At 40.9% G+C, this 27814-nt stretch overlaps 1 protein-coding gene across 2 annotated transcripts in view; it reads right to left on the reverse strand.

Annotated features, from left to right (window-relative positions):
- SPOCK3 (SPARC (osteonectin), cwcv and kazal like domains proteoglycan 3) overlaps positions 1-27814 on the reverse strand; it is a 414860-nt gene that overhangs the window by 89161 nt on the left and 297885 nt on the right. For both annotated transcript variants that reach the window (XM_050946180.1, XM_050946179.1), the window contains exon 6: positions 2750-2864. In XM_050946180.1, the coding sequence (XP_050802137.1) occupies positions 2750-2864 (115 nt within the window). The remainder of the gene's footprint in view (positions 1-2749; positions 2865-27814) is intronic.

Genomic DNA, 27814 nt, shown 5'->3' on the forward strand with positions numbered 1-27814 from the left:
GCACATGCAGTTTGGTGAATTATGTAACATTAACTTTCAATACTGTTATTAAACTTATTTTTTTATTCATGCCAAAAAGGTTGCTTGGATTCATTTCTTAATTCACAAACTATTTTATAATCGAGCTATCTACAGTGTAATTATCAGAGGGGTAGCCATGTTAGTCTGGATTTGTAAAAAGTGACAAAGAATTCTGTGGCACCTTATAGACTACCAGACGTATTGGAGCATAAGCTTTTGTGGATGAATACCCACTTTGTCAGATGCATGTAATTATATTTCCCATAATTATATTCTTGAGGATCCGTATTCTATTCTTTTTAATATTGTAGATGCATGACAAAACACTCCCAACCATTTCAACATGATCTCTAGATTACTCTTTGTTGATCAAAGCACAGATGAGCTTTGTTAGAAAACAGCAAGGGGGGGCTAACACACACAGTGTACTACTGCTGGAGCATTATGAACTTCTAATGTAAATGACAGCTGAAATACGAGCAATGATACTCAACCTACTTTCACATTTTTCATGTCTCTTGGCCTTTGGCACTGAAAAGAAATGACATTCACATTTTTATGTACTGCTAATCTGCAGCTGTAAGAAAACCTTGTACTCTGTTTGTCCTTGCAATCTGGCAGGACAGAATTAGTTTAAATTCTCACTGCCTTTTCCCTCTACTCAACTGAACATAAATGATCTTCATCCCCGGACAGGTTAAGTCTTTAGGAATAGTTCATACCTAAGAGTACTAATTAAAAAACAGTTCCATCTTGTTGAAGATGCTAACTTGTACTTATAATTTATTTTCAGTATTTAATTTTAGTATTAATAGTAGGCTGTGACTGAAAAATTCACTCATCCAGGACAAGTAGGAATTTAGACCAGATGAATGGGCTGGAAGGGAGGCAGGGAGCAGAGGGCTGAGTGCTACTGCTACTTTATTTTAGGCATAGGTGCTGGAAATAGAAGTGATAAGGGTGCTGCTGCATCTCCTAGCTTGAAGTAGTTTCCATCATACACAGGGTTTACAGTTTGATTCAACAGCTTTCAACATCCCCACTGTACAAATTGTTCCAGCACCGCTGATTGTAGGGAAGATGGGGGCCAGGGGCAGAGATACCACATGCAGAGGTGAAAATGGCCTCCCAGAGTGAAGCGTCTCATTTAATTCTCCACTTAATGTCTACTGGTAGGCAAGCAGGAAGCAGGTAGCCAGGCAGGGTCATCTCTCTTCCATGTATGGGGGAGTCCCTGGTCTATACTCAGAAATAGCCCTGAATCAGCAATTGGTTACCAGTGATTGGTACCGCTGAACCATGCAGGAACTTGCACCAATTAAGCTAACTAAGGTTTACCCCTGCTTCAGTATTTTTCACTTGAGCTACTAGGATGAGTTGCGGAATTTTGTAAAGCCCTGATAACAGGTATTAAACTGCAACTAAAAATTAATGTAATTAAAAAACTCTGATGCCTTATTGTAGTGCAGCAGTTTACACTACAGACAGTATTTATATAACACTTAGTGATGTTATTGCAAAAAAAAGCAGTGGCATAAGTGACGTGTTAGCACAGTTTTGTAATTGGTTGCGTGTGCATGCACCTGTATCCGTGTTCATTGTGGTTACTTAAACTCATTGTCTAAAATTAACTAATCCAATATTTATTTTAAACCGTAAGAAAAATTTACTTAATCAGCAGCTAACTTTTACAATGGAGGTGATAAGAATTCTCTAAACAATAATTTAAAATAGCCCATGAAAGTTAATAAATTAGCTTCAGAAAGTACTGATATAATAATATACACCAAAGACCATAAATGCTATTTGTTTTTTCTTTATAATGTTGCCAGAGAAAAATATCTTCAAAACATCAGTATTCATACATTCCACTGTGGAAAAATGGCATTTATACACAAAGAGGTTCTTTAAATGTAGAGCAAGGAAGACAAAGTCCCAGGCTCTAGCTGTGCTGCATTTGACACACTTAGGAGGTATGTGCACAAAGGCGGATTTATACAACCTTTGTGTGCCTCCCAACTCTGAGGTCATCCATCTAGCAGCCACTAGAGCAAACTCCTGCTGTTCTATAATTTACACCAGCTTCATGCAGCCACGATGGGCTGTTCCAGCACCCAGGAATCAGTAGAATCTAGAAGCGGTTGGCCACAAAGCTTTTTTACCCACTGTGCGAGGGGCTGAGAAGCAGTACAAAGCAACCAAATTCTCTGCTGACCCAAATTTCACAAAAATACTGTGCACCTGGTTCACAAAGCCATCAATGTCTTTTCATTCATTTCTCACATACAAACTCACCTTTTCCATGATGCCCTCTAGTTTTCAGTACATAACAACAATACAATTGCTGCTACTTATTACTCAAGAATATTTTTTTTTAAATTAAGGTACTTCCCACTCTGGATTCTTTAGCGCATCTTTGTCTTCTTGACCTTTAGAGTGAAAGCAGTTTAGAGCAAGAACTGTGTTTTTCTGTGTGTTTTATACAGTGCTAAGTATGGTGTGTTGAACAATAATATAAATATCAACAATGGTTATACACTATAGTTTGCGTTGAAAAATATTGTCTTTTACTCTAGCTGTTATTTCAAAACCTAGTGTAAGAAAAAAAATCTCGTTTTTCTTTAGAATAATCACCATTTAGTGATCGTTGGGCTCTTCCATTAATTAAATCATATTCCTCTCTAAAAATGCTACGTTAAAAAATAAAACACAAATTGCCTTTACTTACCCCTCTGACCATTTTTGCCTATACTTGTGGGATTATCTGAAGGGCAAGGGCAACGTCCTTCACACTTCACAGAAATCTGTTTTCCTGAGACACATGCTTGATATTCTAGTTTGCACTGTAATAAGAGAATGAGAATTAACGTAAATATATTTTATAATAAAAATTCCAGTTAAAATTGAATATTTTAAAGGACCTTTTGTGGGTCATTCATCACTTCTTGTTCTTTGTGGTTATAAATGCTAGATAAATATGTGTACAGTGTACATTACTTTTTCACTTGACAGTTTGAATTAAAGATGGAAACAAGCTGCAATGTTCTGTCCTTTAATTTCAGGTGGTGCTTTTTTTATGCTTATCTCTATTAATAATGCATTTGTTTAATTACATAGATTCAGTAATATATACACAATCCACCTTCACGTACAACACTCATGCTGTGAAGACACTAACTATGGGTCAGGCTGTGAATCACTATAATATAGCTCAGGTATCGGCAACATTGGCTCATGGCCTGCCAGGGTAGGCCCCCTGGTGGGCCAGGTTGGTTTGTTTACCTACCCTGTCCACAAGTTCAGCTGATCGCGGCTCCCACTGGCTGCAGTTCGCTGCTCCAGGCCAATGAGGGCTGTGGGAAGCGGCAGCCAGCACATCCCTCAGCCTGCGCCGCTTCCCGCTGCCCCCATTGGCCTGGGATAGCAAACCGTGGCCAATGGGAGCCGCAATCGGCCGAACCTGCAGACGTAGCAGGTAAAAAAAACGGCCTGGCTGGAAGGGTGCTTACCTTGGTGGGCTGCGTGCCAAAAGTTGCCGATCCCTGATGTAGCTACACAGGAGAGTAAAGGGAAATAAGCCCCTTCCTACTTTGTGCAGCCATATTAGTATGGCTCCCTAAATCATAGTTCCAGGCAAGGAAGACTAGATTAAGAGTGCCACTGATATTGTAAAAATGGTGCCTGTCCAGATTTTCCGTTATTTGTCTTACATCTTGCAACACCCAGTCACAGGTATGACAAAATCCCTATGTTATGTCAAAGTTCTGAAGATACAGTAAACTACTGACACCAACTCAGTAGATTTATTTAAAGTTCTGTAAAGATACAGTATTTTCTTCTGTTATGCTTCATGCATAAAGAATACATGTGGGTGCTCAGACTATATTGATTCTACCTGTTCTAAATATGTTAATGATTAATAAGATAGCAAGGACAGCAATAGGATTCTATTTAAAATGTTTAACAATTCATACATTTCTATTAGTAACACAATAACCTGCTCAAAATAAAGCCAGTATATCATAGACAATACAATTTAATGTATTCCACATAGCGACATTTTCAGTTGGGCTCTATCTTCTACAATACAAAACTAAGCCGAAGGTTGCTTAGTTCTGATTTGTATACAAATGTGTGTAAAACATGCTAAAAAATTATGGACATTCCAACATTAACAATACTAAAACAAAAACCAGAAATGTAATTTCAAAAAAAAGAAAGTAACGGACAATACATACAGGTGGATAAAAATAAAATTATGATCATTGTTTTTCTAATTAAAAAGGTAAACTCTTCTATATAGACAGAAAAAAATAAGGTCACACTGATCCCATGAACCTCTTCAAACAAAGATCCGTTCTTGATTTTGGCCTGTAGGACCATCCATAGGACGGTTTCACAGTCTGATACTAGGAACAAATCTGTAGTCACCTAGTTTAAGGAACTTTTGAGGGGTGAAAGAAGCAGAAGGAAAAAAAGATGATAGAGAATATTTAGCCCTCCAGTAGAGGGATGGAAGACTTCCCTCTGCTTAGTCAGGTGAAGGAGATACAACCCCAATGTTTTTTATTTCAGAGGGTAAGATCAAATGGCAAAGAAAAACAGGAGGAATTTTCTGAGGCATGAGCCAAAGTCAGAGAAGGTCACCAGAAGTCTATTCTCACACTCCCTGACTCATCTTCTATTTGGTTTGTCCCAGCTGAACCAAACTACATTACCCCAGTGGCTAGGTTCTCTGGCATTCTCTATAGTGACTGCTGACACCGCTTGGAAAGGGCTTTGACTTTCTCTTGCTAACTTCCTTTAAGGTAAGGGGTAGGAAGATGGCAACTTGGGGGAGCATAGGTATCTGTTGGAATGTGGGCCAATGGGAACAGCAGCAGCTCAGGTTGTAAACTCGGTCTGTTATTTCCAGACACAGAAGTATTCAAACTCAGCCTCATCTCATGTTGATTTTTGTCAACTCTCTATACACCTAGTCTTTTCAATTCTGTCACATAACTGTTCCCAGTGTTCACAGAGCAGGACAAACTGAGTGTTATTTTACAGAAATAGCACCCCGGAAGAAGACTGTTAGAGGAGATAAAAGAAATGGATCTCAATATTTTTGAATTTATGCTCAGCACTGCACAGATTCACAGGCAGTGGATTTTGGTGGAGGGGAAGGAGAGAAAGGGATGAGGGACAATTGGATCCTCATCTCTTGCAGTCCTGAACAAGAGCCAGACACCCCACACTTGTGCTCAGATCAAGGTCTACACAAACCCAGAGCTCAGAGCAGCAACTAATCTCTCAGAAAAGATCAGGAAGAGACTAAAACATGCCCTCTCCCTTCTCTGCAATAGCAAGCAAAGCTAGCTTGGCATTGAAAGAAACTCATCCTTTTTAAAGGGCATAACTGCAGGCTTACTCGTCCTGTGCTTCCTAGAGCACTGGAAGGTATCTGCTTCTGGGAGTTCCTACTGAGGCTGTGCAGCTCTCTACTATTCCAATGCAGAGATGGCATAGAACACATTACATTGTTCATAATGGTGGGGGAGAAAGTGTGGAAAGTTGCCAAATAGTAAATTTAATATATATTTCTGTGCAAAATTTTCATTTTTTCATTTTTTAAATCTTGAAAATTCTTGTTGTTCCAGCTTAATTAAACAACTACAAAGACTTGTGCATGTGTCTAATACCACTATCTTTAATGGCACTACCCACTTACGATTAGGCATGTGCATAATTCTCTGCAGAGCCTAAATTAGACTTACTGTTTAAAATCTTGATAAAATGCAAAAGATTGTAATCCAAATAGTGTAAAATACAGAAGATTTCATTTGTTAAGAGTTGTTTTTTTTTGGTCATCTTCTGGTCAGAGATTTTAATGGGTGCCAAGACTTCAGTGTGCTCCATTCAAATAGGTACATATTTTTAAATAAATTATTTTATTATATTAATAAAAATGCTCATCTAACATAATTAGAGCATGGGTCAGGGCTCTGAATTGCTGTACATTTAGTTCTTTTCATTAATGTTATTTAACCACTCCACTTCTATTCACAGTAATATGTGGCTGTTCAACATCTTGACAGATGAAAGTAGACAAGACAAAGTCAGTATATCAGTGGCACTTATTAATTGACAAACCTTCTCACAGTGGCTGCAGATCCACTCACCGGATAGAAGTTGAAGCACACTCTGCTTCCTGTGTTGCCTGTAGGCCTCAGCCTGGTCTCTCTGATGGCTCTTCAAGGTGATGGCACCATTCTTAACCTGGCTTCTCCAAACTGAATGATTTTGGGCAGGTTTCTCCCAGTTGTCAGTGGGATGCTGAATTTTTTGAGGTCTTGCTTCATCTTGTTGCTGTATGGGAGCTTTGGCCTTCCTCTGCATCATGGGTGGTTCTTACGATGGCCACGGAGCACAGCCTTCATCAGACAATCCTGAGGCATGCGCTCCATGTGTCTCAATCAGTGAAACCTGTGAATGTCCAGCATAGTCTGCACAGCCTGCAGGCCGGCTCTCTCAAGGATCTCATTATTGGTGATTTGTTGTTTCCAAGTAACTCCGAGGATTTTTCTAAAATAGTGGAGGTGGAAACTGTTCAATCTCCTTGCATGCTTGGAGTAGGTGTCTCAGTTTTCACATCCGTAAAGGAGGGTACTGAGGACATAAGCCTGACAAACCAGACACCTTCGTGTTCAGGCTTAGCAATTTGTTGTTTCAAACACATGAGGTAAGTTTGCTAAAGGTAAAATAAGCTTTGCAGATTCTACATCAAGTTCCCTATCAAGGTTATGTGAGCTGGTAATAATTGAGCCAAGATAGCAGAAGTGATCCATGTTGTCCAGAGCTTCATTATTGACAAAATTCCACTTAAAATCTAACGACTATTTTCTTGATACTGATTACCATGCCAAACTTGGCGCATGCATCAAAATATTTGTTCTTCGTGACCTGCAGTTCATCAGATAATTTAGACATGAATGCAGCATCATCTGTGAAAAGGAAATTCTGAATAGTAAGCTGAGTGACGTGCCTTCTGTGCTGGAATCATCTGATGTTATTTATCTGATGTTAAACAAGCTGTTGGCCATCCTCAATTGAATTAGATGCCAGACTGATCATTTCCAAAGGCATACTTAAGAAGAATAGAGAAGATACCAAAGCTAGTGGGCGCTAAGACACAGCCTTGCTTCATACCAACATCAATACTAAACTTGGATGATGTTTCATTTTCATATTGGATGGTTGTCTTCATTCTCTCGTGGAACTCTTGAATAGGGAAAGCACCTTTTGCGGACAGCTAATTTTCAACAGTATCTTATAGATGGCATTCCTGCTAACCATGTCAAAGGACATTTGTAGGTCAATGAATGCTACATAGAGAGGTGTCTGTTGTGCATGGCTTTTTTCTTGCAAACAAGCGCAATATGAAGGACATGTCAGTCATGGAGCATTCATCTCTGAACCCACTCTGGCTCTCAGGGTAGACTCAGCAAGGACTTGAGGTCTTTTCAATACGACCCTTGCAAGGACCTTAACGACCATGCTGAACAAAGATCTCTCTTGATAACTGTTGCAGTCTCCTCTGTCCCCTTTATTTCTATATAGCGTAACTATCTTTGCATCTTTCAGTTCCTGGGGCACATGGCTTTCTTCCCAAGAGGTGCAGAGAAGTGCATAGATGTCATTTGCAAACTTTCTCCCCCTTGCCCTTAGGAGCTCAGGAGGTAATTGGTCATTGCCTGCTGCTTGCTTTTCCAGTTGCAATCTCTTTGATAGCCTTCTCTACTTCTTCAAGAGTCAGTATTTGGTCCAGCTCCTGCACTGTTGGAAGCTGGGAAATGGCAGCTAATGCAGTATCACAGACAATGTCATTCTTTCAGTAGATTTCTTTGTAATCCTCAGTCCGTCGGTCAAGCTGTTTTTGCCTGTCAGTCAATATGGTACCATCTTTTGCTTTGATGTTTTTGTTCTTTTACAAAGAACAAAATTCTATTATAGGTACTATGAAGGTCCCTCTTTCAAAACAGATCTAAATAATTTTGCATATGTTTTACCAGTATTTCTGGGCATATTCTCTGGTGCATTCTGAACCACAGCCTTAGCCTCCTTAAACTTGAGAGACTTAGGAGGGCTTCCTTTTTCTTTTCTATAAGTGGGAGCAGCAGATGTTCAGATGCTGCAAACCAGTCAATGCTTTTTCTTTGTTGTTCCAAGGACATCCTTGACAGCAGCCAGCATCTTATTCTTAAAATTTTCTCACAAGGGGTCAGAATCAGGTTGATCATTTTCAAAAACAAGCTCAAGTGCACATTGGAAATTTGTACAAGTGTCAGAATTCTTCATATTAGTGATGTTGAGGTGAGGTTTACCTTTTGGCTTCACAGAACAGATCTTTTTAAGGATGTAATTGGAGCTTGGCCCTAACAACAGCACGATCAGTGTCACAATCAGCACTATGCATTGACTGAACATATAATATATCGTGAATGTTTCTAGGATGGATCAGAATAAGGTTAAACTTATGCCATGATCCTGAGCAACGGTGCCTCCACGTGACCTTGCTGAAGCTGCTGATGGCAAAATAGGCGTTTGAGACTATAATCTCAAAAGAGGCACAAAGTTCGCTGTTTTTGAAGAGGCTAATTGTGCTGTGTTTATCAATGATGTGTCCCCAGTGTTCCAAATCCTCCCCCTCCCACACACACTGAAATCACCGAGAAGAGCGAGTCTGCTTTTTGTGGGGACATTCTCAACTATTTGTTACAGCTGAGCTCAAAACTCATTTTTTTATTGTTTGGAATAATCAAGTGTTGGGTTTTTTTAATTGGACAGAAGAGTCAGGATTCTCAAGTTCATGTTCACATCTAGCCACATGATCCTCTCACTGATAGGTACTGGAGGGGTATATGCACTGAGGACAGACTTCTTGACAGCAAATCCAACACTACCTATCCTTGGTTCATTGTCAGGTTTCCCAGATCAACAGAAGTGATAATTTACTTCATCTAGTGATCCAATTTCCAAAAGCCTTGTCTCACTGAAGGCTGTAATATCAATGCTGAACTGATGCAGTTCTCTAACAATTATGACGGTTTTCCGAAGTTCATAGTCTTCAAGGTCAAGTCCAGTTAACACAGTGCAAATGTTCCAACAAACAATGATTAGTTTAGAGCCATGAATGAAGGAGGAAAGAAAGAAGCTTCTTTATCCCATCTTATCTAGGGTCTTTCCCAGATTGGTGCAAGTAGGCCATCCCTAAATAGGGCTGCTTGGACAACTGAGCTGCTGCCAAAGGTCTGAGTCCTTCCCTATCAGAACAAGCAACCATCGAGCACAGACTCTTGATGTGCACACCCAAGCAAAATAAAGAAGGAAGGGGTTGCCAAAGGCCCTCCACCTTCTCTCCTGGCAGGAACTATAGAACTCCAATGGCAAGACAAAGGTCAAGACCAAATGGTGGTCAAACTTATTGATCCTCCGAAGCACACACAACAATCTTCAGAAGTTCGAGAGCCAGGGGCACACCTGTTGGGACTTGGAGTTTCAGCCCCATGGGAGGTGCCTGACGGGGCTCGGGGCTTCAGCCTTGCTCCTTCCCTGAGACCCCTCTTCCTGATGGGCAGAAGCCCACACACCTCACCATTCCTCTGCATTGCAGAGGTCCTGAGCTTCTCCACCCTGGTCTGGTGTGTGGAGAATGTGGGGTAGGGTGGGGAGCTCCATGAACCGCACTTTAATGGTAAAATAACCACATGTGGCTCACAAACCACAGTTTGGCCACCCCTAGTCAAGATGATTGGGATAAGCCTGCTGCAGCTTCTAGCCAGAACACTACTCTGAGTTGAAAAAAGCACCCACCTTATCACAGCCACAACTGCCCCATTTCTGGATGGGTATTGTCCCAAAACTGTGGATACAGTTGGCCAACAAAAACTCAGGCTCATCCACCTTTCTGGGGACATTTTCTTCATCCATGGGTTTCCTCTATTCCACCCATAGGCACTCCATTGGAACTTCTCAAGGGGACACAGATTTATTAACCAGTGCCAATCACCCACTGTTGCATCGCTGGCTACACAGTCTACATATTCAGTGGTAAATCCCACAAAAGGATTAAATTCTGCTTAAATTCTAAGGAACATATTCTTCTCTAATTTTCACTTTCTGTAGTCATGGACAAATACAAATAGTGAGTACACAGTGGGTGCACAACACTTCCAGTATTTTCCACTCAGGTTTGTGCTAGAATTTCACTCTCACTCTACACTAATTTTGCCGCAATGTACATAAATAATAAGGCAAAATCAGGCCCTACATCTCCAGTAGTTCACAAGAAACATGGTGTCTTCCTGAATCAAAAAATGAATCAATATGCATCCTGATATACAGTGCTGCCACTAAACTGATGTTATGAAGAAGATTTAAATTCTTGTCCAAATCTCTTTTCCTTGCTCCATAGGCTAGCTAGGGACAGAAATGGTGCAAAGACAATCCGTTGAGACCCAAGGAGGTCAGAGTTCCTTGCTTCCTTTTCAAACGCCTATCTTTGGACAATACAAAATGCAAATACAATGCTTGAAAAACTCCTAAGGGGTGGTTGATGCAATGGAAAGTCTGAGGATAGATTGCAAGAGGGAGAGACAGAATGGAGAAAAAACAGAGGGATGCCAATGAAACACTTCCTCATGAGAGAAAAAAAGATCAATATTTTGACTATATTTACATCAGTGTGGTCTAATTTGACTGTGCAGGGCTGTTTTTTGTTTGTTTGTTTTTTTTAAATCAATCTATGGAGAAAGACTGAATCGTCAAAGTACAATGAATAAAACTTTCAAGGCACTCACTGCTTGACTTCACAATATTCCTCATTTCTTATCTTGGGTTTACAGTTTAGCTGTTAATATCTCATCTAAATGTCTCCCCTTCCCACCTCACTTTATTATACAATTATAAGCCTCTTCTGTTGTGAAATGAAACTTTTTTCATTTTATTGATGAATGTATTTAGTCCTTTTTTCATCCCTTGAATCCTCATTCCCTCTGAGCTCAGCCACCTGGCAGTTTCACCACAGCCTTAGTTGTATGTTATTATGGTGCTTAAACTGTTTGAATTTAGTACATTTAAATACAAGTGCAGGCACTTCTGACTTCATAGTGATATACTGCAAAGTACCTTAAAAAATCTCACTTTTATATAGAAATATAGTTACTACTATGTCAGAGCCTCTTGGCAGTACATTTCAAGATGAAATGTTGCTAGCTTTCTATACTGTCAGGGTCCTCCTAGACAAATTCCAATTTGTATTCTGATATTCTGCTTACTTAAGTCCTTTGTATAGTTTCAAATGGATACAACATCCTTTACTTCTCATCCTAAACTGTTGTGTAGTGCACTGGGGAGCAGCAATTAAAAATCTCTAAGAAAAATGTCAATGATTTCATGCCATATTTAGATATAAATCATACAGTTTTGTTATTCTTACAATCTATAAGCATGGGAAAATCACATTTGTTCTACAATTATTACAATGTATGTTATTTTGATATATACGAGTTCTGTATTTATCACTCGTTACAATGTTAAAAGCCCTATAAACTAAAAAGCATATGTTTTTCTAACATTCTGCCAAGTTCTATTCCAGAGGCAAGCTGCTTTTTAACCAAAGGTAAATTTATCCCTGTTCTCTCTATATATATATAATACACACACAAAACATTGTTAAAATAACATTATTGAGGATGGTTGCAAAGTCAAGCACTAAAATTTTAGACATGCTAGAAATAAGGGTGCCTGTGCAACCTTAATTTATCCCCTTGTGAGTATGCATTAAAATATGGTCTTTAAATACATGATCACCTATTTTCCACAGGACCCCTGCTTCATTCAGTGCATGGAATGGACCTGTTCTGGGGATGAATCAGGGTTGTGTAGTGAAGGAGACTGGTCTGTAGGACCTGTGCCTCATTTGTTGCAGAAATTGGAATGAGTGTACTTACTGAAGCTCTGAGGGACAGGTGAGCACAAGCCCATCTACATCTAAAGGCCCCTATCCTCAGCCTAAAGGGCGGAGCTACCAGTCCCAGGCATTGAACAAACACAGGGAACAACTAGTGATAAAGGAGGGATGGGAATAACGGTTGAGGTCCAAAAGCAGGGATCCAGAGGGGGACATTGAGCAGAGAACCCAGACAATGGCCACTACTCCTCTAAGGCATCCAGTGGACCAGTGGACGCAGCCCAGAGGAACTCTGCCCAGAAATGTGATTTCAGCAGGGATCTGAAGTAGGCCCTGCAATCACAGGGCACCCTCCCCCTGTCCAGCTCTGTCTTCCTGGTATGCTGGACTGCCAACTTGGCCAGTGCCAAGAGGTCTCACAACTTCATGAGGACACAGATAGGGTGTACATAAATCAGGAGGTGCAGGGAAAAGTGCAGCCAGAAGAAGGAGGAGGTTCTAGAGGACCTGTAAAAGAGACTGCAACCTGGTGCACTCAATGTTAATGTGCGCCAGGGTCCCTCTCTTCCTGCAGAAAGTGCTGAGGTTGTGCCAAGTACATGCCTGTGCTCACAACTCCATGAAGGAGCCACCAAATAATATCCCTAGTGGGCCATGGGACCCGGATGGAATACAGACTGGCCTAGACCCAGGATTCCCCACCCTCCATGGGTGGTAAGGGTCCTGCCACTTGCTGTAGGGGCAGGATATGAGAGTTTGGAATGAGTGTAGCGAATGAGGCAGAAGATTACATGAAAAGAATGCATGGTCTCATGATGAGTTAGGCAGCTGAATAATTCCCTGGATAACTGGATTCTATTCCTGCCAGAGTTCCTAAGCAATGCTGGGCAAGTAATGCCAAACTTTTCTTAGGGAGTTGCTAATTGTGTGTTCTAAAATATTTTTGGTGCCTTTCTTAAGACCTTTGGGCCTGATTTGCAGAAGTTCTGAGCATTCACAACTGCAACTGAAGTCAACGGGAGCTGTGATGTGAACTTTTATTGATTGATTCTTCTCTATCCCTTCCAACCTGTCCCTTCTGCTCTCTGGCATGTCATCCCAGTCCCATACTCCTCTTCTAGCCAGTCCTAGTTACCACTCCTCAGGCCTCTCATTGCAGTTCCAGTGTTCTTGCCCAGCCAATCTAGTTTCCCCCCTCCAGACTCTTTCCCAGTCCCAATCTCTGCTCCACCATTCCTGATTCCATTCACCTTGCATAGCCATTCCTACTCTTCTCCCCCCCCCAGCTCTTCATTCAATCTCTCTCTCTCTCCTTCTACAGACTTCATTCTTCCCCCACCCCCAGCCACTGCCTCCCAGTCTTCCTCTCCAGGTTCCTCATCCAAACTCAGTGTCCTCCCCATTTCCTCCATGGCTCCTTATCCTAGTGTCTTTGCCCCTTCCCACATTTATCTACCTGGATCCCAATCCCATTCTCCATATCCACCAAGTATCATCTTTCCCCACAGCCTGCAGTCTCAGTTCCTCCCGAGGCTCCTTGTTCCATTCAGCTCTCCTCACCTGCTCTGGCTCTTGTCTCCTCTGCATTTGAATCAGGTAGCTTCTTCCTCCATTCTGCCTGGACCAAGTAGGGTGTGTGTGCCATTGAGAACACAGGAAATGCAGGCACTCTGCACTCAAGTGTCAGTGCTTGGACCTGGCATGATCTCCAGCTAGGGTGACCAGATGTCCCAATTTTATAGGGACAGTCCTGATTTTTGGGTCTTTTTCTTATATCGACTCCTATTACTCACCAAACCCTGTCCAAATTTTTCATGTTTGCTGTCTGGTCACACTATCCTCAGCACACCAGAATGGCAATTGCTGCTAAAGTCCTGCTCAGCCCAGGACTGGCGCATGATCAGTGTGCACAGAATCTTTGGAGATTTTTAGCTTCAAAGGTCTAGGAAGTCTCTACTTAGTATATGCAAACTGCAGTTTTTTCCAAAGGCTTATTTGTTGATCAGTTTTGAGTAGATTACATGGCAAAAAGCAAATCACTGATGCATTCCCAGTCACGTTTCAAGTTCCTACTGCAAAGAACAGGGACACTAGAAAATTTCAAAGGAAATTTCACCTGAATTAAACACAGGAAAAGCCTGCATATTTTCCCTGACCTTATTCTCAGAAATGGCCAGATTATTTTGGCTGAAATTTTCCCAAACAATTCTGCCTGAGCCGAACACCCACAATGGAAAATTTCATCCCAAATGGTTAAAGATTAGCATACTAATGAGCAACTGAAAATGAGGTCTCTAAATGGAAAGCATCAAGTAACCTCGATAATGAATTGGTGCTACCAGCCCCACCTATAAACTAAGATTTGTAAAGTGCTCTGATATTCTTTGCAGAGAAAGTTAGACTTAATTACAGACAAAAAACACTAAGTTATTTAAGTTGCAAAGTCAAGCATTCAAAAGATAAGAAATGCCAGAATTAAAGTCGCCCACACAATGTTAATTCTGCCCCCATGTGCATATGCATTATGATGCAGTCTGATTACAGTATCACATAATATTTTTTCTGCACAACTCTTCCTCATCTTGTGCACAGTATGGACTGTGAACTTGACGTGAATTGAAATCTTATCAAAATTTCACTGTGTTGAGGCAAACAGGAACTCTTTCTAGAAGATTAATATTAGCACATTAATGAAATACTTTTTAGATGACTGATAACTAGTAATTACACAATTGCAAAAATGTTTCATGTTTGAAAGGTAGCTGTCATCTTTAATTGCAACTTATCTAAGTAATGAAACTTCTTTGCAGGCCAGTAATTTATTATGTGGGAATTTATTTTAAAATTAAACAGGGCATTCTGTATAGTTCTAATAAGAAAATGCACTCATGAGTAATTCAATCCAGCTTTGGCTGATACTTACTAGTGCATATGTTCCAAATGTTAAATTGGATTACATATGTCTGTATAGTAGAATTATTTGTCGAAGTGAATAATCTTTAGTTGGAACTACTGACCACTCATGTGGATGATGAATCTAATGCTTGTCAGTAACAAAACTGGGGCAGAGAGAAGGGTACTCGTCCCCAGCTCCATGTCTATTCTCAGGCCCTGCTCCTCAGCTCTAAACAAACTTTCCTGAATCTGGAGCTGGGGAATGAGTGATGCAGTGTGTCTGGAGCAGGGGAGTGGGAGACCCCTTAAGTCTCTGTTCCTCCAATATGCCTTAATTTACACACACACACACACACACACACACACACACACACACACACAATCCTTCCATAGTCCTCTGCACTACCACCACCTCCAGCCCCCACTCGAGCCCCTAACAATTAAAATGTAAGCAATTAAACAAAGGGGCTGTGAGTGTACAGAGATTTGGAACATCTCCTCCAACCCTACACAACTGTTTTCCTCTAAGAAAAACTCACACTTATCCCACTCATGCTTCCTTCCTCCAAGAGTTGTGGAGTTGAATATGTGAGTATCTTTGGATGTTTTGAGTGTACATTATGTGAATTGAGATCATTCTGAATATCAGTGTTGTATAAACTGGCGATTGTATCTTTAGCATTTATGTTGAAAGCAAATTCACCTTCGCAACCTTAACTTTAAGTAAAATTTTTAGTACAATTTAGAAATAATTATGTCCATATATAATTCTTATAAGAGCCGTGAGAAAAGCACAAATATATTTAATATAAAGTTTCGAGCTAAAAATCTCACTTAACCAACTGGAAATAATCCTCTCAATATCATAGCATCAGCAGTTCTTGGACATTATTTCCAATTGACGACGTTTCTAGCTCAAAACTTTACATTAAAAAAGACATTAAATATGTTCATGATGTTCTCAATGTGCTTATAAGACATACAGACATGTTTGTAGGTAACACACTTGATTAGTGGTTAGTGCAAAATTAGGAAAGATCATCTGATGCTGACAATAAACAAGTTTTTAGGCTTTAGAGCAGAAAAATTAAAACTGTAAAAGTATGTATTAAAATTAAACATCTTCCAAAGTCTAAAAAAAATTTTAGTTTATAATTAGCATCAGCTGACATTTCTTTTATTTTACATTAACCACTAATGCATGGTGCTACCTACTCATTCAATAAGAGTTTAGATTAAAGCTATTTCAGCAGATTAGCACTACTGTAAAAACAAAACAAACCATAAAAAACACCTGGGGGGATACAAGCAATGTTTTGACCCAGAAAAAAAAATAACATGTGCTTTTGAACCAGGACCCCTAGCAATCAAAAGTCTATTGTGCTTGAAAAAGAACTGATGATACATTGTTTATAAAGCTATGACCCAGAGAAAGCAATTTACAATGCACACTGAAAATCTGTATAAACAATTCTCCTACTGTTCACAGGAAACTCATTCTCCTATATATCTCTTGGTCTTGCCAGCTTTCTTCAGCACAGTGTAGTGCAGCAATTTTAAAAAAGGGACTATTAAATCAGGTCACCTAGTTTCTAATGCCATTTATTGTGTCACCTTGAGGAAGTCACTTAACAATTTTAGGTCAGCTTTTCAAAGGTATTTAGGCACCTAAAGATGTAGGTAGGTGCCTAGTGGGATTTTCTAAAGTGTCACCTGTTAAATGGAAGGGGTTTTTTATATTGTGTTCAGAATGTTTGACTAAAATAATTTTCACTAGAAACACTTAATAAACAAGTTGTTTTAACTTTAAAGTAGCAATAAAGGCATAATAAAGGCAAAATAATTCATAGTAAATATTCCCGTTTTATGCTTCCTGTCCCCCAAGTATAGCCACATCAATACAGTTATCCTGTAACTATCTAAAATATATCCATAAGGTTGCTGTGCTTGGAGTATGTGTGATTATGTATTTTGCTCTATATTACACACAAAGAACTATGTTAAAGAATATTATTGAAGTTGCAAAGTCAAGCACTCAAAAGTTTAGGAGCCAGAGGCTGACATTTCGTATCCCAGGGTACGTCTACACTACCCGCTGGATCGGCGGGTAATGATTGATTTATCAGGGACTGATTTATTGCGTCTAGTGTAGATGCAATAAATCAATCCCCGATTCCTCTGACATCGACTCCTGTACTCCACCATAGTGAGAGGCAGAAATGGAGTCGACGGGAGAGCGGTGGCAGTTGACTCCGCGCCATAAGTTGACCTAAGATACGTCGACTTCAGCTACACTATTCTTGTAGCTGAAGTTCTATATCCTAGGTCAATCTCCGCCGCCTCCCCGCAGTGTAGACCAGGCCGCAATTTTCCTGACATCCCAACTCCAAGTCCCTGTTTCTCTTTCCCCTCCCTCAACAGCCTCCACTCCCTGACTTCTTATCCCAACCTCCTCCCCACACACCCAAGCAGATCTGGCTCTTCTCCGCTCTGCATCAGAACCACTGAGAACACAAAAGAGTCTCTCTGCTCTAAGTCTCAGGCCCTGGACCCAAACCCAGCATGTCCCATAGAAGCCCCAAGCTGCAATTGTAGGTCAAGTCTTGCTCAGTCCCAAAGCTATAGAATGCTCAGTCACACACAATCTTTGAGGGAATTTAGTTGCTAAAAATATAAGGAGTCTTTGCACAGACCATGTGCAAATTGGGATTTTTCAAATGCTTATAACTTGGCCAAATTTGGGCAGATTTTCAAAGGGACTGCAAAAGGTACATCCCAGACATAAAGGCCATCCGACTGCCAAATTTCAAGGTCCTACTCCAAAGCACAGGGCCACTAGAACTTTCCAAAGAAAAGGTCATTAAAAAGTTTTTAACATGGGCAAAAACAAGGTAATTTTCCCTACTCTAATTCTCAGAAATGGACTGCTTTCACTGAAAATTTCTTAAAAAAATCAGTCAAGGAAGATGGCATATATATATAAACAGGTGAAATTATAAGCAACTGAGAACTGTGTCTAATAGTGCGAAGCATCAGGCACCCTGGATAATAAGTGGTGTTTCTAACTGCTCTCTTTCTCCCCTCTTTCAACCCCCACCCCAGTAATAAAGAGAGAGAGAGAGAGACAGATAGACACACACATGTATGTGTGAATTTGGCTTCTCAAAACATTGAACTTCTGTTAAAGATTCTACTCAGGGCCTATTAAAATGTTTTATAATTCCACTTTTTGGTGTAATATACTTTCTCAAACTACACTCGCTGATTGCATTACTAATTAATCAAGTTCAATTTACCTAATTATCCCAAAGTTGAAATATTTATAAAGTTATAAGTGAAGTAAAATATCACATAAAGGGCATGCTCATTAGTCTTTAATTTCAGAAAAGTAATGCAAATACCATATACAGACAGGCCTAGTTAATCCATGCTTGGTTTCCCAAGGTCTAAGTGTCAAAAACATTTAAGTTGTGCCATATAGTAATCAGAAATGGTAGCTTGCAAACTGATTCATATTCAGGTCAAACATCGGTCAAGGCATGATCTGTCAATACAAAAAATGTTTGTGTAGGTTCAAAACCTAGGAATTCACCGAGATACAGAAAGTGACATAATATCAGATCACGGGTCTTGCTCTTTCTCCTTTTGCAATTCTAAAAATCTATGTCAAAGTTTACTTTAACTTAATATACTAGATATTTAGCTTATTTATACATGCTCCTAGATACATAGGATTCCCTTGGTTCTGTTGGAAGAAGTGTTGTTTTACAGAATTCTGTGTGATTAATTTGTTTTCATCTTGCTGGGCATGAAATCCCCTACAGGTGCAACAGGTGAAATTTTAATACTCCAAGGCATGTTCTTCTCTACATGGCTTATGAATAACTCCTCTTGAAGTCAAGGGGAGATATTCATATTTGTTGAAGACAGAATTGATCCCCAGTACTGGATCTGAACTGCCCAGTAATCATCTCTGGTATTTCACAACTTAAATATGTCAAATATTTTGTCTCCAAATTTCAGACAAAACAAAACAAACTCTTTCACTCAGCCCAAGGATCTGTCTCAACTTCTCTTACATTTCTTCAAATCCTTGTGACTCTTACAATTCTTATTCTGTATACTTATTCTATGCTCCTTCTGAACCCTCTCATTACATTTTTATGGATTTAATTACTCTGCTTTCAGAGTAATTCTGACATACTTCTTTCTCACCCAACGGGGTATCAATATATTATAATTAGGGAATGACCAGTCCCACTGTGGCCCCAGAACTAATGCATTCTGGGCTTCTACGACAGAGTGCACTTAAAGAGCAAGTTGACACAAATTATCCTATGTTAACTTTATACTATTTACTGGGGAAAGTTTGTTTATGAAACAAAAACAGGCCTAGAGGCTAGCTTCCCATAAAGAAAGGAGATTGGGTTTGTTTAGTTTGGAAAAGAGAAGACTGAGAGGGGACATGATAGCAGTTTTCAGGTATCTAAAAGGGTGTCATCAGGAGCAGGGAGAAAACTTGTTCACCTTATCCTCCAATGATAGAACAAGAAGCAATGGGCTTAAACTGCAGCAAGGGAGATTTAGGTTGGACATTAGGAAAAAGTTCCTAACTGTCAGGGTAGTTAAACACTGGAATAGATTGCCTAGGGAAGTTGTGGAATCTCCATCTCTGGAGACATTTAAAAGTAGGTTAGATAAATGTCTATTAGGGATGGTCTAGACAGTATTTGGTCCTGCCATGAGGGCAGGGGACTGGACTCGATGACCTCTCGAGGTCCCTTCCTGTCCTAGAGTCTATGAGTCTATGAGATAGGAGCAGACCAGCTGAAATGTCCCTGAACCATAAGTTAACACGCCAGGTAGCAGTGCTTAGAAAATAATGGAATTGAAAGGTTCTTCTCCCTGCCAGAAATAAGCTGAAGTTAGGAAAGAACCTTCCTACAGAAAATGATTACATGTATTACAGGAATCCTGGGCTTGTTGGAGGGAAGGGGACCTGTGAGGAAAAAGAGGTCACAACCATAGTCCTCTTTCAGCTTTGTGATCCTGAGTTTCACCCAAATGTCTACACTGCAATTTTACAGCCCCATAGCCTGAGTTCTGCACGCCTGAGTCAGCTGACACAGGCCAGCTGCGGTGTTTGATTGCAGTGTAGACATACCATGTGACAGCATGACTAGTTCACAGGAAGGGTAGAGTTTTAAATTACTGGCATGGTGTTTGATGTTGACTCTTGAAACTAAAGAGTATCTCAAGTCCTCACTAAGTGCTGATGTGACCTACATGAACAGTGTTTAAGAATATTTTGCTTAGAAGTTGAACTCTTTGTTCTGTGTGATTTCTAAACTAATTGCAAGTTCTAATAAATTTTAATTTGAATAATTACATTTTCTCTAGTCATTTTTTACCTCATTTGCAGTTCTGTAGCTTTTCAGATGCTTAATATTCCATTAATTGTCACAGAAAAACAAAAACAAGACAGCTCAATAATGTTAAATGTGTCTTCTTTTATGCTCACTCTATATACACATTGTTTTAAGACCTTTCCTGAAGGGAAAAATGGAATTAATTACAGGAGAAATTAAAGATTAATCAAAAAGTGCAGCACATGAAAACGCACAGAAATTACAGCTCTCCATAAAGCTATGAAACACAACAGACACAATCTTAGAGTAACAGAACTTAATTTAGAGGTCTATTCCTTCTTGATGAGCACACATTTAACTCCCATTAATGTTAAGAGGAGTCAAGGAGGAACATCAAAGAAAAAACTGGTCTCTCTGATTCAGTACACTTGAAAGTGATGTTTAGTTTAAATGAACAAACAAAAATAAATGTTAAATTGGCATTAAGAAAATTACAGAAAACAGCAGAAGCAAGGCAACTCAAAAATGAGATTTTTCGACTGTTTTAATGTACCACATTGTAGCTACATATTGCAGCTATAGGGTAAATTCAGGAAAATGACCCCTTTACAGACCCAAACACAACTGTTGGGCACAGCATACAGGTGACAGGAAGCAAGTAATACACAGCCCTCTTAAAGAACCAAATCATCCAGTGGTATTCAGAATCCCATGCAGAATGGCCAGACATTAGGAGGTGAACATGCTTTCATTTCTGCACAAAACTTCAGCAGTCTGGAAGAGCTACTAAAGAGACAGAAGCTATGTGCAAAGCCCATATATGAGGGCATGGCTCTCCTACTGCCTCTGGGACATCAGAGTGTATTCAAGGCAGAAAGGAAATGTGTGTATCTAACAATCTAGCATCCCGATATGCAAGTGAAGGGAGAAAATATCATTTGTCACAATTATTCTCTTTTAATAATAAACTTCTAAAACTTTTTCTAGGTTAATAACTCCCAGATCTTACTCTGGCCCTCTCTTTGAGGCCTTGATCCAGAAAAGTCTAAATGTATGTTTAAATACATTTTTTAGGCTAAAAAAATCTTCTTCCTTACATCTTCACTCATTAAAAAAAAAAAAAAAAAAAAGTGGCTGAATTTCTATCCTCTCTGCTTCTTTCTCCCATCCTCACCTGAATCTCCAACTTCTGTCTTATTCTTTCCCTTGTGTCTTCTTCCCTTTTGGCTACATGTAAACATTTGTGATCCCTTTGTTGAAAAACATGTATCTTATTTCCTCCTTCTTTCCTACTATCTTCACTCTCCTGAAGTCATGGTCACTAATGAACTCCTCCTTATTAAGTCTGAATCAGACTTCTCTATTATTCCTGATGTCCCTGCAGCCCTTAACACAGTTAATCATTATCTCCTCCACTGCTTTCTTGGGTAACTGTTCCATTGCTTTCTTGGGTTCCGCACTCTCTCAGTTCTCCATTTAGCTCATTGATTTGAGAATGTCCATTTTTGGCTCTTGACCCTCATATATCCATTTTTCTGTTAGCTTGGAGTCTGTCCATGCTCCCCTCCATGCCCTTATCGGTTACCATATAATTGTGCTAATGGAAGCTATTATATTTAGCCATGCTCACTGGTTTGACTGTATCTAGTTATAATTAAAGTTCTCCAGGAGGCGGCAGTCTTATCTATTCTGAAGGTCTGCTGGCAAGACAAAGTGTCAAAAACTAACATACCTGAAAGAGCAAAACCAACCAGCAATTAGGCAATGATCATTAAAGCTCATGGACACATCATGTTGTCAGAATGGATGATGACAGTCTCCTGAAAACAAGTCTTCTTTAGTGAGCTGAACTTGGAAAGCACAGGAAAGGTGGTCAATTTAAATATTTAAAGACACACTTAAGCAGTACCTCAACTCATGTGGCATACATACCATTAACTTCAAAGAGACAGCCACTGCATGGAGAGCAACTATCAATAATGACTAAATATTTTAAGATACACTGACATGAAAAACTGACTCAAAAGGGGCCAAGCATGATGTCAAGGCTCCACTGGGACCCTGTACATTCCTATATGACAGCCACTCCTCACAGATTGGCCTATGCAGCCACAAGAGAACACAGGAGATGTCATGACATCATCTCCTGATACCATGGAGAGCTGACACAGTTAACAGAAGCTATTACATTTAGCTGAGCTCACATTTAGCTGTGCTTGTGCCTGATTATAGAGCTAGTGTGCAAAGTTCTCTAGGAGTCAGTGATTCTAATAACGCCATTTTCAATACTGATTTGAAATTGATGAATATAGATGAGTCAAAGCTACTGTATTGGACCAAATTCACATCTGCTGAAACCCCATTTCTTCCACTAGTGATAAATTTGGTCCAATATGTCAGTTTGAGAAATGAACGCTATCCATTAATATATTTAAATCTGAACTTTAAGTAATATGATTTTTGTTGTTTTGAAAATCCTGTTTCACAGTTACCACACAAATAAAGGTTTCCATGAGATGATAGTTAACACGTCTGAGCCCTGTATAAATGACTGCATCGGTGCATCATTGCTGATCATTGCTTCACTGTTGATCATTGCTCTGATATGGAAAATGCTTAGGAAAATTATCCTTTCTCCTGCCTGTCCCATTTTCTTGTTGTCTTGCCCGTCTGGATTAAACTGTTGTTATTCTGAAGAAAACGTATTATTAATTCTTTCACAAAGTCAATAAACTATATTTATATGAAAAAGAAAATCCTGGGTTTAGACTGGATTACATTTTCATAAGGAGAAAAAAATCCATAAACATCTCATTCATTTAGTGGACTACTGAACTTTCTATTTAGAGTTTTTTTCTAGCTGATCAATTAAATATTTTGCAATAACAAGCAAAGCATTTTTTTTTAAAAAGAACAACATCTGGTTTCAAATACCATCCTTGCTAGTGTAGCTGAGTTAACACTTGGCCCTAATCTAAGCAATGTCTGGCTGACCCCACGGAAAGGTAAAACTATTATAGAAACTATAAGGCAAGGTACCATTGTCAATGAAGCTATGATTTTGTTCTCTTCAGTGGCAGCAATTATTTACTTTGGGATAGATTTCACAAGAGCAGATCAGGAAACAGAAATCTCAGTCACTATAATCAACCCTCTTGTATTTTAGATCCAAATAAAGTGGTTTATCCACAGTGTGAAACCTCACAATGAATAATCATGATACATTATTCTATGACCTTTGCAATCACCACCCATCTGTTGGAAAATCTCTGAGACTTCACAACATAACCAGGATGACATGGCAAAGATGTAGGATCTGGTGAAGTGCCATTGCTGGTACCAGAGGCTACAATGAAACAAGCCAAAAAAGCACATCTAAGGGACTTTGAGATTTTACAGCCTGTTCTTTTGCCAGTACAAAGAACTAGTAAATAAACAACAACCGAGGTAGAGGAAAATCCTGATAGAGACAGAAAAGGAGCTGATAAGAGATGCTAGATCTGGAATTATCAGTACAACAGATATGTAGAATGAATGTCTGAAAGACACACTGGCTTTTCCTGGTCAATAAAACAGTAACATTTGAACCCCACATCCCATCAGTTTCAAATTTTTAGGGAATGTTCTAGGCCTCGGTAGCCAGAACCATATTGATTTTAGTGAAAATTGGACAGCCAGAAGGGGGAAATAGAGAATGTTGCTCCTTAAGTTTGGTTAGAAGACCCAGCAGCTTCAATCACCATAGGTCAAAGAACCAGCTGATGGCAGCCATTACCACCTTCCAGAATAACAATACTCACATTTGGCTCTGACCATCTTCCCAATACAATTTAAAATGTTGGCACTCTGAATGACTTATCTCCCAGACAGAAGGAAAATAAATAAGAATGGTGGGGGGAAGGAGGCACACACAGAGCCCATAGCATGGTGGGGACGGACACAGAGCTGATGGCTTGGGGAGAAGGAGAAATATGAGGAGACACATGGAATCACTGATGGAGGGGAACATGGGGTCCCTTTCATGGGATAAGGGGGCAATGAAGAAGCATATGGAGCCTCCACCATGGAGGTACAGAATGGGGGACAATGGTATGAGGGGGAAGGGGGACCACGTGTATCGGTGCCGGAAGTGTTTCCTTAGCAGTACACATAGGCGAACGCCCTAGTAACCCCTGGAGTGGTACCTCCATGGCACGGTATAAGGGGTGGTGTGTGCTCCCCAGACTCTCAGTTCCTCCTTGCCAGACAACTCGACAGAGGGGAAGGAGGGCGGGATGTAGAATAGACATGAGTAACATCTTGAAGAACACCAGTTACAGAAAAGTTCTTTTCTTCTTTGAGTGATTGCTCATGTGCATTCCACAATATCTGTTGGAAGTGGGAACGAGTTCACAAACTCTCGGGACGGAGAATGGCCCTGCTGAACCCGGTGTCCTCCCTGGTCTGAGAGACAATCTCATAATGCGAGGTGAACATGTGAACTGAAGACCACGTGGCAGCCCTACAAATGTCCTGAATGGGGACATGGGCCAAAAAGGCAGCCGAGGCCTGTGCCCTAGTTGAGTGCACCTTCACAATGGTGGAGGGATTCCTGCTAGGTCATAACAGGTACAGATGCATGAGGTGATCCAGTTGGAGAGCTGCTAAGTGGAGATCGGCCGACCTTCCATGTGCTCGAGGTGATGAACAGTTGCGAGGACTTTCTGAACAGCTTAGTCCACTCCAGGTAAAAGGCCAGAGCCCATCGCACATCCAATGTGTAGAGGCGGTGCTCCTCACTGGACGCATGGGGCTTGGGGCAGAGGACCGGCAGAAAAATGTCCTGAAGGGATACCACCTTCAGAATGAATGAAGGGTGTGGGTGGAGCTGGACCTTATCTTTATGAAACAGTGTATGAGGGCTCAGATGTCAGGGCCCTGAGTTTCGTGAGCTGCCTAGTCGATGTGATCGCAAGCAGGAAGGCCACCTTTCATGAGAGGTGTGACCAGCAGCAAATGGCTAGTGGCTCAAACAGGGGCCCCGTGAGACGGGCCAACACTAGGTTTAAGACCCACTGTGAGAGTGGGGGACTAACATAAGGGAAGAGATGATCCAATAAGCGGATCAGGGCAGCCACTGGGGAAGCGCCCCGCTTGTCCACCCATCTGGAAAACCAAGACCACTTTGCCAAGTAGGCTCGGCACGTGGAGGGTCACCTGCTTTCTAGGAGGATGCATTGAACCCCTTCCGAGCATGTCCTTTCCTCCTTACCTAACCATTGAGCAGCCTGCCATGAGGTGGAGTGGCATTAAGCTGGGGTGGAGGAGGTGGCCCTGGTACTGGGAGAGCAGGTCTGGGCGGGATGGCAACAATCATGGTGCGGTGACTGCCAGGCCCATGAGGGTCCTGTATCAATGCTGCCTGGGCCAAGCCAGGGCAATCAGAAGGACCCGGGCCTTGTCTGCCTTTATCTTTCCCAGGACCTTGCCAATCAGCGGGAATGGGGGAAAGGCATAGAGAAACTGGCTTGACCAGGACAGAAGGAAGGCATTGGAAATAACGCCCTGTCCCAGCCCCCTCTGGAGCAAAACTGGGGACAGTAAACAGTTCTCCCAAGTCGCAAACAGGTCCATCTGGGGAGTTCCCCACACTTGGAAAAGTCTGTGCCCCACCTCTGGGTGGAGAGACCTCTCGTGCTGAGAGGAGAAGTCCCTGCTCAAACGATTCGCTCATGTGTTCCGGGCACCCGGCAGATGTTATGGGCTATTCAGAAGTCCCACAGCATGAGAGCTTTGCAGCAGAGGGCAGAGGACCAGGCCCCACCTTGCCTGTTGATGTAGAACATCAAGGCTGTGTTGTCTGTGAGGACCCTGACCATCCGGCCCTCCAGGTGCGAGTGAAAGGCCATGGACACCAGCCATACTTCCCTGAGCTCCTTGACATTTATGTGGAGGGTCAGATCCTGAGCTGACCACAGACCTTGGGTCTGAATGTTTCCCACATGCGCCCCCCATCCCAGGTATGATGTGTTGGACACCAGTTCCAGCGACGGGGCCCTGCCTCTGAATGGGATCCCTTGGAGCATGTTTCTCAGGGAGGACCACCACTGTAGGGAGGTGATCACTGGCTCAGGCACTGTGAGGACTTTGTCCATCCTGTCCCTGGCCTGGGGGAACTCCAAGGCCAACCAGAGCTGGAGGGGTATCTGGGCGGGGAGGAAGTAAGCTGGAGGGTGCAGCCCTGGGAGATGGTGTTGAGGACCCATCAGTCTGAGGTTAGCTGCAACCACTCCGGGAGGAAAGCACACAACCGACTGGAGAAGGGAAGCTTTATTGAAGGTGGAACCCTGATGAGAACTGGCAGGGCACCCCTGGGCGTCCCATCAAAACCGCCTTTTTCCTGCTTGCTTGCCCTTGGAGGATCCAGGCTGGGGGGCAGGGACTCGCATGGCATAAAGACCACTTGGAAAACATATGGAAGGATGATTTCCTCAACATATTCTTAAGCCTCTATTAGACTACATTTATAATCAATGAGAAGAGAATTGGTGTGCTGTACTGTGATACTTGATGTGGTTTGGAGGGCCCATGCTGTACATGAGAAGCAGTCTCATGGTTCAGATATGAGTAGTTGTGGCTGAAGGCAGCCACTGATCCTCAAATTTTTTGATTTGGCCTGACCATAACGTCAATTTAGAGATGATGACTCCAGTTAGGATGTTTCTACTGCCCTGCAAGGACAGTAATCTGCTTGTACTGCTGCAAAGGTCATTGCATTTGAAGTCAAGGGAAATTAGAACTTCAAACTGGAATGTTAATAAAAAGAATTGTTTTTACACTTCCTACAAGTGCCAGAATGAATGATCCAGGTGCAGAGGCCTGCCTAGGATATGTCTGCTTTGATAGCCAGGGGGTCTCATCCTAACCAATCTCATGGGCAAGGTCGATTCTGGGGAGGTCTGATTGTTAGTTGACTTTCAGATCTTGGTTAAATACTTGGGGATTCACCAGTGGATGAATGAACTGAGCTGGACCAACTTCCAGGCATCAGATCTTGTTATACCATGTATACTTACAAACTGTGATCAAGTCACCCCTTAGCCTTCTCTCTTAGAAGATAATTATATTGAACTCCTTAAATTTATCATTATAAGGCATGTTTTCCAATCCTTAAATCATTCTCACAGCGCTTCTCTAAAATTTTCCAACATCTTTCCTGAATTGTGGACACCAGAACTGGACACAGTATTCCAGTACTGATCACACCAATGTCAAATAGATTGCACCATCTCTATCCTATTCATTTTTTTCATAATTTTGATGGATATCATCAGTTTATTTTAAAACATTTTTAAAATTTTTATTGATTTAAATTTTTCACAGTTGTGTAAAATAATTTTAAGCTTTTTTATTTTTATCCATTTAAACTTTCACAGTTGTGGGAAATTATGGGGAATCAGATAAGAATTTTTTACTGACAATGCACGTTTAGATTGAAAAAGTTAAAGCTTTATAACCATTCAAACACAAACTGAATATCACATGTCAAAACATACAAGGTAAATATCTTTTCATCAAACTCTAACAAGTTCTCAAGCCA

The sequence above is a fragment of the Gopherus flavomarginatus genome, chromosome 3 (assembly GCF_025201925.1).
Source record: "Gopherus flavomarginatus isolate rGopFla2 chromosome 3, rGopFla2.mat.asm, whole genome shotgun sequence".
Classification (NCBI taxonomy): domain Eukaryota; kingdom Metazoa; phylum Chordata; order Testudines; family Testudinidae; genus Gopherus; species Gopherus flavomarginatus.